This window comes from Monodelphis domestica, chromosome 1 (assembly GCF_027887165.1).
Source record: "Monodelphis domestica isolate mMonDom1 chromosome 1, mMonDom1.pri, whole genome shotgun sequence".
Taxonomy (NCBI): domain Eukaryota; kingdom Metazoa; phylum Chordata; class Mammalia; order Didelphimorphia; family Didelphidae; genus Monodelphis; species Monodelphis domestica.
Window position 1 is genome coordinate 463,076,508 of NC_077227.1, and position 13,123 is coordinate 463,089,630.

Sequence of the window (13,123 nt, forward strand, 5' to 3'; positions counted from 1 at the left end):
GTGAAATGCAAATTCAATCAACATGGTATTAACTGCAATAATTAAAAGAGTTTGATAGTCAAACATTTCATTAATGGTTTGAACCTTAAACAAATGAATTAAGGGCTGAGATAGTTTTAAAAGTAATGCTCAAATTTTTCACATGTTTAAAAAAATGTTGAGAGAGGTAAATGTTTAAAATGTTACCTTGGAATTTAGGCTGAAATCATTTTTGTAACTGAAGGAACTGTTTAAAACCTAAATCCTTTTTAAAGAAATGTTGATCTGAAAACTCATGGTTTCCTTGTTATCTTTAATTGAGAAGGTATTAAGTATACACTTAATATTGTCTGTGAAACTCGTTAAGAATCTCTTTAAAATGCTTAATTGTAAGATCATGTCAGGTCCTGCTTGCAAACTGTGACACTGAGATCTTGCAGTTTCATTAACTCAAGACTTCCCAGTTGTTACAAAAGATTTTGTGACTTAAGATTGAATTTTCAGCTGTGGAATTTTTATTTTGCATCTTTAAGAGTTTGTTAAAATCATTTTTAAAACAGGTTACCTAATAATTGCTTTATCAACACCTATTCTTAAGTGTGGTGATTCTATGGTTAAGAGTTTAGATTTCTGATCATCTTTCTTGGGTCAGTATTATGTTCAAACTTCTGTTTTGATGTAATTTAGAAGTTTTTTAAATTATATTTGGATGTGAGGAACTTATTCTGAATGATAGTGTATACTGCAGTGTTCTAGTCACTTTATAGCAAATTTTCTAGTTTGACCATAGTTACATTATGCCCATATTTACTCTTTATTTATTTTAATATATACTTTATCAATCTGATAAAGGAAACTGTAGAAAAAAGCATATGAATCTGATCCATAGAGATTGAAATAAGTTTCTTCATATTGTAGAATTTGTAACATGAATGAAACACCTGATAGAGAAATGATACTGTATTTTCAAATAAATGGTAAAAAGTAAGGTGAAAGGTAAAGTCTTTGAAATTTCTGTAACCTCTTCCCAAATAAAGGTTTTAAATGTATAATGTAATATATTATACATATAAGATTGTGTGAAGGAAATTTCCCCTTCCCCTCTGGTGCTGCAAATGTGACATCAATCCCTATTAACTACCTGCATGCCTGACATACACTCATTCTCTCATTCTCTCTCTCTCTCTCTCTCTCTCTCTCTCACTTTGGTGCCACTTGTGGCTTGAGGAGCTGCTGGAGAAGCAGCAACTGAAATGGGAAACTAGATTAGGAAATTACTTCTCTCTATATTCTTCCTTTCCCTCTCCTATCTATCCATAATTCATAATAAATCTGTTAACCAGTGGCCAGACTCATTTTAATTAAAAGAAACAGTATTGTTAGGCATTTTTTGAGATTTAATGGAATAAAATGGTTGAATGAATTAAAAGCCAGAAATCTTTAGATTTAATCTTAAAAGAATCATAGTTTTAACCATAACCTTTAAAAGGGTTTAAAGTGTTAAACCTACCATGAGTGGTTTCCATCCTGGTGAGTTAAAATAAGACAATCTATGTTTTTAACTTTGAAAATAGTTTTCTAAATTGAATATGAGGATTTTCCTGCCCCAGAACTAGATTTTGAGTCAGACACACAGATATGCAGAGTTTTAAAAAGAGCAAAGTTTCTGCTGAGATACCATGCTGGATGGTCTCCAATCCCCTCAAGCTTTGAAATTTGGTGGACCTATGACTCTCAGCTGCTTCAGTACCTCTGAAGAAATCTCTCAACATGGTTGTTACAGTGCAGCTGTACTGTTCTTTACATAAGACGGACAGAGTAAGGGATTTATACAGGAGGCAGAGAAGAAGTCATTATCACTTTGCCAAAGGATTTTTCACTTTATGAAAGGATCTCTGACAGTAGTCTTTCATCTGGCTTCTCTACTATATTTTAAATGATTTGATTTAGGGGGGAAAGTCTGCAGACTAAAAAGATGAAAGAGCATGTCAAGCAACGATGTCGACACCCCAAAAAACCTGTGGATTGGGCAGGAAGAGGTTCTAGAGCACTGATGGCAAACCTTTTAAAGATGGAGTGCCAGACCCTACCTGACCCCCTAGGCTGGGTGTGTGCCTGCCTCCCCAGACACCACGTACCATGCCCCCATCACATGCTGGGTATGCCCTGCCCCTCACTTTACATCACACAGGGGAGGGAGAAAGTACTCCCAATGGACTGTTGGAAAGAGGGTAGGGTGAAGTAAAGAATGTCCTCAGCAAGTGTAGAGATGGGGAGTGGCCTGAATGCTCTGCTCCCCTCCAACTCTGCCACCTGTGAGAAGCCTACCTTACTCATTGTGCTCTACCATTGGCTGCTGGGCAGAGGGGCAGGGCATGTGAAACAATGTCATCAGGCACAGTGGAGAGGGGGAAAGGAGCAGCTCCATCAAATTCCTCTACCTTCTAGTAATGAAGTGGGGGCAGTGTGGCTGCGTGCCCACAGAGAGTACTCTGAGCGCTGTCTTGACACCCATGCCATATGTTTGCCATCATTATTCCAAGAGCCAGTGGTACTAGAGGTACTCTGAGCTGTTCCTCAACAGCAATGACACTCTTTTAGGAGAAAGCCAAAGGGGCTAGGATGGGGGTTAAGATGGGGAGCAGAGGGAGCTGAAATTGATTGAGATTTCATCATTAAAAATAATAGAGGAGGCAGCTGGGTAGCTCAGTGGATTGAGAGCCAGGCCTAGAGACGGGAGGTCTTGGGTTCAAATCTGGCCTCAGCTACTTCCTAGATGTGTGACCCTGGGCAAGTCACTTGACCCCCATTGCCTAACCCTTACCACTCTTCTGCCTTGGAACCAATACACAGTATTGATTCCAAGACGGAGGGTTTTTAAAAAAATTAAAAAAATAATAATAGAACCAGGGGGCTGCTAGGTTTCTCAGTGGATTGAGAGCCAGGTCCAGAGAGGGAGGTTCTGGGTTCAAATCTGGCCTCAGACACTTCCTAGCTGTGTGATCCTGAGCAAGTCCCTTGACCCCCATTGCCTAGTCCTTACCACTCTTCTGCCTTGGAACCAATACACAGTATTGATTCCAAGATATAAGGTAAGGGTTTTTTTTTTTTATTAATTAAAAACATTTTAAAAAATAATAGAAACACAAGGGATTCTTGATGAAAATGCTATCCATGGCTAAAGAATAACTACTGGACAGGGGCAGTTGGGTGGCTCAGTGGATTGAGAGCCAAGCCTAGAGAAGGGAGGTCCTTGGTTCAAATCTGGCCTCAGCCACTTCCCAGCTGTGTGACCCTGGGCAAGTCACTTGACCCCCATTGCCTAAAAAAAAAAAAAGAATAACTACTGAAGTATGAATGCATATCAAAGCATGACAACAAATTGGGGAAAAAATCTTCATAACAAAAACCTCTGGCAAAGGTCAAATTACTCAAATTTATAAGGAGCTAAATCAATTGTACAAAAAAAATCAAGCCATTCCCCAATTGATAAATGGGCAAGGGACATGAATAGGCAATTTTCAGATAAAGAAATAAAAACTGTTAATAAGTACATGAAAAGGTGTTCTAATAATCAGAGAAATGCAAATCAAAACAACTCTGAGATATCACCTCACACCTAGCAGATTGGCTAACATGACAGTAAAGGAAAGTAATAAATGTTGGAGGGGATGTGGCAAAATTGGGACATTAATGCATTGCTGGTGGAGTTGTGAACTGATCCAACCATTCTGGATGGCAATCTGGAACTATGCCCAAAGGGCACTAAAAGATTGTCTACCCTTTGATCCAGTCATAGCACTGCTGGGTTTGTACCCCAATGAGATAATAGGTAAAAAGACAAAGCTGCATTCTTTGTGGTGGCCAAAAACTGGAAAATGAGGGGATGCCCTTCAATTGGGGAATGGCTGAACAAATTGTGGTATCTGTTGGTGATGGAATACTATTGTGCTCAAAGGAATAATGAACTGGAGGAACTCCATGCGAACTGATATGACCTCCAGGAATTGATGCAGTAAGAGGAGCAGAACCAGGAGAACATAATACACAGAGACTGTGACACAATCAAATGTAATGGACTTCTCTACTAGCAGCAATGCAGTGATCCAGGATAACCCTGAGGGACATATGAGAAAGAACACTATCCATATTCAGAGGGAGAACTATGGGAGTAGAAAGAGAAGAAAAACAACATCTTGATCACATTAGTTGATGGGGATATGATTGGGGATGTAGACTCTAAATGATCACCCTAGTGCAAATATCAATAATATGGAAATAAGTCTTGATCGATGACACATGTAAAACCCAGTGGAATTGCATGTCAGCTACAGGAGGGGAGCTGGGGGGAAGAGGAGGGAAAGAACATGAATCTTGTAACTATGGAAAAATATTCCAAATTAACTAATTAAATAAAATTTTCCAAAAAAAAAAAGCAAGCCATCTTCCACTATATTTCCTTCATGAGATTTCTATTGTATGTGTAATATATGTCTTCTATCACATGAACAATATGGAAATGTACTGCATTAAAGTATAGGTATAACCTATATCAGACTTCACTTGGGACAGGGGTAGAAAGGGAAAAAAATCTCAATATTCAAATGTCAGAAAACAATTGTCAAAAATTGTTTCTACATATAATTGAAAAAATAAAAATAATATAACTAAGAGGACATGGAAGGATAATGGTGGGGACAAAAAGATTGCAAGAAAAAATTACTATTTAGCCTGTTTCTAGATGCTATCTCAGGCACAGGCCCTGAGGATCAGCTTACCGAAAAATGCAACTGCCTTACTCTAAAATAAATTTCAGAAGATTGGGAACTTGTCTTCATAAATCTCTGTCTTTCATGAGTCACTGACTGGGGTTCAGTTATTATTAACTCACTTAATATAGTTTTTACATTTTTTTTCTTCTTAAAGTGAAGCAGGTGCCATTTTGTCCCCATTTTACAGATGGTGAAACAGAGAGCCCACAGGGTTAAATAACTTCCCCAGGGTCACCAATGGTAAACATCTTAAGCAGGAGTTGATCCCAGGTCTTTCTGACTACAAACCAGGCCTTGTCCTCCACAGGATCTTGCTGCCTTTCTGTTGTATAATTTCTTGGAATAAAGTTCATAGATAGATATAGACTGTATGACTGTATGTATAGAACTGGCAAAAACCCCCTAGAGCAAGAATTCACAAACAACAGTCCATGAACCCAAACTGGCCAATATAAAAACCATTCTTAGCAAAAGGAAAGGACATCAGTGGAACAGAACAGACACACTGTAAAAAACAGTAGTAAAAGATTATATAGCAATCTTGCATTTGACAAAAGTAAAGACCCATGTTTTTGAGATAAGAATTCACTTTGGCAGAAACTAGGTATAGATCAATATCTTACAATATTTACTAAAATAAAATCAAAATGGATATATGACCTATGCATAAAGGGAGATATAAGCAAATAAAAATGGGAAAAATATTACTTATCAGATTTATGGATAGAAGAATTTATGAATAAACAGGAGGACACTGAGAGGGGTAAAATGGATAATTTTGATGACATTAAATTGAAATTTTTTTTGTGCAAATAAAACTAGCATAGCCAATATTAGAAAGAAGAAAATTGGGAAATTTTTCTTTTTAGACTTTCTCATAGGAAGACGAGTTGTTCCCCAGCTGCTAAATGGTCAAAAGATATGTAGTTTGGGGATGAAAAAAATCAAAGCATATATATAGGCACATAAAAAATTTTCTAAATTATTACTGATCAGAGAAATGCAAATCATTTCACACCTTTCAGACTGGCTAAAATGATCAGTGTTGGAGGGCATAAAGAAAAATGGGGACATTAATACACTGTTGATGGAACTGTGAAATGATCCAATCATTTTGGAGAGACTCTGACCCCTTATTACAGAGGCCTTGGAAAGGTCAGTCCTAATATTAGTTACCACCCATATGATAATTTCTGTACTTTCCAGTTTATTTTGCACTTGCAGCATTAACACCTGCCCATAAAGAAGATTTATGTTCATTCTATTTTAATTTTAACTGTATATTCTGTCTTTAATCTGATATTGTATCATCTACTTTCTAGACAAAAAGAAGGCTATCTCTTAAGACTCAGTCTTTGGTTTTGATCTTGACAAAAGTCTCACTTTATTGTGAGACCATCCCTCTCTCAATAAACCCATTGGCTTAGAGACATTGTTTCTCTTATTAGTGTTTCTGCTAATTAATAATTTTCACCACAGTATACCCTCAGACCCAGGAAACCACTTGGATTTGTTTCCTAAGGAGATCAGGAAAAAGAGAAAGAACCCATATATTCTGAAATATTTATTTGTTGTGGCAAATAACTAGAATTTGAAGGGAGGCTTATCATTTGGGGAAGGAATAAACAAGCTGTGACATATGATTGGGATAGAATACTGCTGTACCATAAGAAATGATGGGCAAGTTAATTTAAGAAAACCATGAATAGTTTTCTTATTGAAATTATGAAAAGTGAAATGAGTAGAACTAAAAGAACATTATACACAACTACAGAACTAATGTTTGAAAAATAATTTGTGAATGTCTACCTCCACTTAAAGAACTGATAAAGAGAAACACAAAAGACACAGTTTATAGATACACTGACATACACATTAAAAAAAACTTTTTTCAAGTGATAGGAGGGAGGGAGATAACCTGGGAATTTTATGTAGCCAACAAATAAATCAATTAATTAAAAAAAAGAAAAATTTAATTTTAGCTTGCAATCCATATAAAAAGAGTGAGCAGGTCATATTTGGCCCACAAGTCAGTTTGCTGACCCTTGCCTTGAGACATCTAGTCCAACTCCCTCATTTCACTAGTAGGGAAACTGAGGCAAATTACCCAAGAATCTATTTGCTTCTTGCTATGAAAAGTGGACTTTCTTTTTGCTTCTCTGAAACTCAAGCTTTAGGGAGGGTCCCTCTAGGTCCCATCATTCTGGGATTTTGTGACATTCATGCTCTCATTTAGCATTAGAGGACCACCTACCTAGGGGTTGGAAGGGCCCCTTAAGTAGTCATCCTGTTCCACTTAAGATCCAGAAAGATTAGGTGACTTTCCCAAGTTTGTACATGTATAAGCAAGGGGTAAAAGAAAGGTAAATAAACCCAAGTCTCTCTCCTTGGAGGGCTCTCTCAACCTAGGAGTTCCTAGTATTTTGATTTAATACTGATTACTGGAAGACATTCTCCCCATGAATAAGAATCCTAAATAGAGACTCTATAAGCAGAACCAGAGCTATGTACAGTATTCCTATTCCTCACAACTGTACATATAACTAGGTCCATGCAGTCAAAGCCACTAAAAGGCAACATGGTACAGTGTTCCCACCAAATACTCAGAGTATCCAGGTTCAACTCCTGACTTTGCCTGGGTGACTTTGGACAACTCTTTAACCTTTCTGGGATTCAATTTCATCACTAGTAAAATGAGAGGGATAGCTCAGAAAACATAAAATAAACTATATTCTCCTTCACCTCAACAGAGAGACAGGGGCGCTACAAGGGCAGCATGTTGCTTACATTGTTAGTCAGTCACGTATTGCTTATTTTTGCAATTACAAATTACTGCAATTACTGTTTTTCTTTTACGAGAAAAGGGTTCGTTTGAAAGAGGGGGAAGTAGAAGACATATATGTAAAAACCAAAGGCATAAATGAACGTTTTTTCTTCAAAAGGGAGTTAGACTAGATAATCTTTAAAGGTCACTCCCCACTCTATAAAAATTATTCCAAATAAAGTCACTAAGAACATTCCCCAGGTTGGAAGTGAAGGAGCAAAGGGAAAACACAAAGGTCTATTATAAGGAAACTTTCACATTTTCTGAATCTAATCCAAGAACAAAAAATTAAAAATCAATTCAGTCCATGGAGAGATGGACTGAGGTGTGTCACTCCTAAAAATGACCACTTGAAGGCAAAAGTCATCCAAAACAAATTCACTCCAGACCAGACTTGCTCCCCGCCCGCAGTAGCTTCCCTGTACTGCAATATCCTGCCTCTCTGCTGAGTTATTGCGACATCAGTCTGACTTTTACTATGTCATTACAGCAGTTTGGAAATTTGATAGCTGTATTTTGGAAGTGGCACCTTCCCCCTAGGCCTCATCCCCACTGGCAGAGTAGCTGCTCGGAGTCACGTCCTGGCAATCCAGGGGGTAGGTCATTTTCCTCCCACTGCCTCTACACTCTTCCTGACTTTCACTTTAAGGTAACCAATCTCATTTTAATTCTGTAACTGGTAAAAAGCACAGTAAAATTTCATCATTTAGAGTAGCAGCTCTCAAAGTGTGGTCCAGGCATCCATGGGGGAATGCTCAAGACCCTTTCAAGGAGTCTACGATGTCAAAATTATTTTTCATTATAATACTAAGATGTTTTACTTTCTAATACAGTAAATATCAATGCGGCAACTAGGTGGCACAGGACTAGGCCTGGAGTCAGGAAGACCTGAGTTCAAATTGGGCTTTAAATACTAGGCAAATCACTTAACTTTTTGCCTCAGTTTCCTTATCTGGAAAAGGAACCAATAAGCTACTCTGGTATCTGTGCCAAGAAAACTCCAAATGGGGTAAAAAAAAGTAGGAAATAACTGAACTAATCAAATGTTAATAGATACAAACAAGGGGGTGCTGATAAGCAGTTAATCACTAGCCCTCTGGAGGAAAATAAAAATGTACACTGAGACACTAACATTTAATCTACATTATTAATACTTTTACTTTCTTAAGGCTAGACAATCAATAAAATAAAGCTCTGATTTGCATAGCACTTACTGATTTCCAAGGAGTAAATACTCTCAATAAAAATTTAACAAATGTCACATGGTTCAATGGGGATATGACTGGGTATGTGGGTATGTAGACTTTAAACGATCAACCTAGTGCAAATATTAATAATACGGAAATGGGTCTTGATCAGTGACACATGACACTCATTGGTTATGGGAGGGGGTGGGAGGAGGGAAGGGAAAGAATATGATTCATGTAACTATAGAAAAACATTCTAAATTAATTAAACTTTAAAAATATATTTTTTTAAAAATTTAACAACTGGCTCAACCAGATAAAGTTGTCTGTATTAAACACACCCTTGGATATCAACTACAAACATAAAAGCTCATTGGAGGTGGTAGGTCCTCAATAAATTAAGAGTGTAAAGGAGTCCTAAGACCAAAAAGTGTGAAAACTGCTGATTTAAAGAAAAGGAAAGCACTGGGCTCCACTGGCATCTCAAACTATGAAAAATAAAAATAGGAAATCATATTTTTAAAATATTCCACAAACAAATGAATTTCAAGTATCTCAGAATCCACTCCAGTGCCTTGAATGCATCCCCTTCAATGTTTAATAAGCTGGACCATGAAAGTAAAGCATTATTTTGAAAGCATTTCAAAGGCTTATTAATGGGAGCTGGGGGAAGGAAATATAGATATTCCCTTCAACAGTACAGTCTCTAATTCATTCACACCTTCTTATCCATTTCCTACTATAAATGCTTTTGTAGTTTCCACTGTGCCAGAAACCTATCTCAAAACTTCCTAATATTACATGAATAATAAACAGCAGCTAATATCTATATAGCACTTTTAAATTTGCTTAACACATATTTACTCATTTAATAAATGAATGTGATGGAATACATACTCTCCATTAATCATCTCTTACCTCAGTTTCTTCATCCATAAAATGAGTGAGTTTGGCTAGATGGCTGCTCAGATCTTTCTCAGCTCTGGATCCATGGTCTTAGGATCTATGACCTACCCACCTCCTTTCTGGCTACATCTCAATGGTAGTTCATCCTTGATGCAGCTTCTCCCATATAACCCTTCCTCAGAAATATGTTGTTTCCTACACTGGAGCCCATCACTCTTTAGAATGACCTACAACTTTCATTCTTCGGAGATGAGGTTTCTCTATGTCTTACAAACATGCAGCAGCAGAATGTTTTTAAAAATTGGCTTTTGTTTCAGAGAGAAGCTTCAGGGCACTGGAAGTATGGCACAATTTTCCACAGGTTATCTATCCAGATTGCTCTTTGCTCCTGGGTCCAACTCATTGCCCCTGCATAGTGTCCTTCTAAGATATAAGTACTAATTGGCCAGATCTCTGGACAATACACATTCTTCATCCCCTTGAGTTTTCCGTCTGGACAGTTAAGCTAAACTCTTAGGCATGATTTTGGATCCTATTTAAAAGGCCCTATAATATTCTGAGACTTGATGTAATCAGCTCCATGTCATCTACAAACATAAAAACCAGACTAGTAGTGTCAAACTCAACTAGAAACTGATATGAGGAAAAACTTTTATTTTGGACCTTGCCCTGGGAATTCTCCAAACATGGTGACAATCATACTTAGACCCCAAGGACCTGTGTTTTCATCCAAGTAGGTGCTCCCTCCACTAATGCAAATCACAATAGCATACGGGTTTTGTTTCCATAACTGAAAATAAGTAATTTGTGGCCAAATGGTGATGAGCTTCTTTAAATTGGGCTAGACTGCTCCTCCCTAAGAATTCATTCATCATGACCAATAGAAAACTTAATAACAATGCCTATTTCCATAGCACCCTAGGGTCTACAAGATGTTTGAATTATATTAACTTTGGATTTGGAGAGCAAAAAATAAAAAGATAGGTTATCCCATTATCCCAATTCTGAAAAAATGAGGAAACCAAGGCCTAGAGGAAAAAATGCAATTTGACCAAGGTTACCCAGAGCTAGAAGGAACCTAAGATGCTAGCTAGTCCAATCTCACTTATTTTGTAGAAGATAAAAATGAGCCCCAGGAAGACTCAGTGCCTATGGGTGATTACAAAAAACTAAGAGGCAGAACTAGAATTTGAACCCAAGTTCCCCTTATACCACCTTTCATGATAAGCTAGTTAAATACCAAAGCTAGGACTATCCCAGATCTAATGCTCTTTTAGTTACATCTAGCAATGCCCCCTTCTCCCATCGGACCCACGTCTAAACTTTTCTCCTGTTCCCAAATTCCTGCTCAAAAGAAATACAAGTATCTGTCCTTATTACTCTATCCCTTGGGGTTTTGCCTGAACATATCAAAGGAAGGATATTTCTCCTTTTGCTACTAAGTCACATGAATGGCTTCCAATTATGTGTTATGTGCAGAAATAGTCTTACCATTCCATCCCATTTCCAGGCCATCTAAAAAGGCAGAATGTAAATGTAGTAGTAAAGAGTTCTCTGCCTCCCCTCTCCAGCTTGCACCAGGTCCATCCTAATTTTTTAAACTCTGGACCCATCTATGGCATGTCTTTACTGCTCTAGGAAAAAAAAAAAAACACAAATTCAAATTACAGCTGAAAGGCCAAGCTATTGAGTAACAGCTCCATCAGCCTTGGCCTAATATTTAACTACTCTAGTTTCCCCAGGATGATGAGATTTCCTCCTTGGGCTATACATTCTTCAAAACTCTGAAAAAATGAATACCTCTGTTTGTTCCATACCCTGCAATAACTTGCCAAGCTGCAGAGAAGTTGCCAACAGTTCTGGTAATTCCCCATTATTTGGGCCCTAGCATTTCAAGATCAAAGAATGGCACTGCCAGGAAGTGTGGAACTTGAAATCAAAGACCTGAGTTCAAGTTGTGGTTCCACCACATGACTACGGACAAGTGACCTACCCCTTCCTAAAATGTGACCTCTATTATCGAGGTTACAGGATTGTCTCAAAGGGAACAGTGATGATCTCAGCCATTTGTATAAGCCCTTCAATGATTCAAATTCTAATCTATTCTTGCTTGCCTACCCTCCCTGACTCTTTTCCATGTTTTCCCAGAGCTCACCCCAAGGGCCCACTCAAAGTGCTAGGGATATGGTAGGGGGGTGTCTTCCCTATCATTTTCTAATATCTGGATAAACCTAGTGGAACACACAGGCCAGCCACCTAATAGCCTTTGCTCTCACCATGTGACCAGCCAATGGTGTGCCTGTAAATATTTAATAACCAGCTATGGGGGGATGTCAAGTCATTTTAATCTGCGTTATTAATATTTTCTTTATTATTTTCTTAAGTCTTGACCATCAACAAGGCAATGTCAAGCTCTGATTTGTAGTTTGTTGATTTCCAAAATTTTAACAATTGGTTCTGGGGAGTCAGTTCAAGCTGGCTCCAGCCCATCTTCTTTTTTAATGCTCATATCCTTGATGACATCTTTCACACCAGTTCTTTAAAGTTCCTCATTTTCATGTGTCTATGTTATATGCTTACCCCTACCATGCACCTCTGGACTAACCTGTATGGTACTTATTTTTAATCCTTTGGAGACTGTAGAGTTTCTTGACTTACAGTCAGATCACAAACTCTTAAGACATGTCCATTACCTACAAAGCACTGTGTTTCCAATGAGAGGTAAGACATGTACCCAAATAAATACAAGATGATGTGAAGAGGGAGAAAACACCAACAACTGGAGGCAAAGGGAGAAGATCAAGAAAGGTTTCTTGTAAAGGGTGGCACTTGAGCCAAGCCTTCAATGCAGCTGAGAATTCAAAGAAGCAGAGAGGAGGGGAAGAGGGACTACATTCCAGGCAAGGGGGATAGGCTTGTGGTGAATGAAATAATCAAATGAATAAATAAGCAAAGAGAGCTTTCTAACTGTGCCAAGTACTCATGTTTTCTAGTCTGAGATGGCACGCCCATTCATTTTTTTAGGGCACAGGAGAGTTTTGTCCCTTGTTCCAACCAGTTCTATGATCCACCACCCACCCACAAGGATCCTTTCTCTACCACAGTTCCCACCAAATCCACCCTCCTTGACCTACCTCAAAAACGGGCGGAAGGGAAAGAAAATCCAAGACACCCCCAGCTCTCCTCCACGGCCCATAAGCCACCCCGCAAAAAGAACATTAAAGTCCCAGCGCACAGGATGGCAAGAAAAGGCTAAATGAGGTACACACAGGGACAGAAGGCAGACACTTGCCTGCGGCATCGCTCCACATCTGGGTCTGTCCGGCAAAACTGGAGGCCTCCATGCTTCAAGGCATCTTCTGGATTGGCAAAAGCCTAAAAGATATCCACAGAGATTGTGTGACTACAAGTCGGTCTTGGGAATTTTTCATTCCAAGAACCTCCATTTAAGGAGG

At 38.3% G+C, this 13,123-nt stretch overlaps 1 protein-coding gene across 6 annotated transcripts in view; it reads right to left on the bottom strand.

Annotated features, from left to right (window-relative positions):
* Nucleotides 1-13,123, bottom strand: part of PTGES (prostaglandin E synthase) — a 47,189-nt gene that overhangs the window by 11,879 nt on the left and 22,187 nt on the right. For all 6 annotated transcript variants that reach the window (XM_007475133.3, XM_007475135.3, XM_056812532.1 and 3 more), the window contains exon 3: nucleotides 12,961-13,043. In XM_007475133.3, coding sequence (XP_007475195.2) covers nucleotides 12,961-13,043 — 83 coding nt within the window. The remainder of the gene's footprint in view (nucleotides 1-12,960; nucleotides 13,044-13,123) is intronic.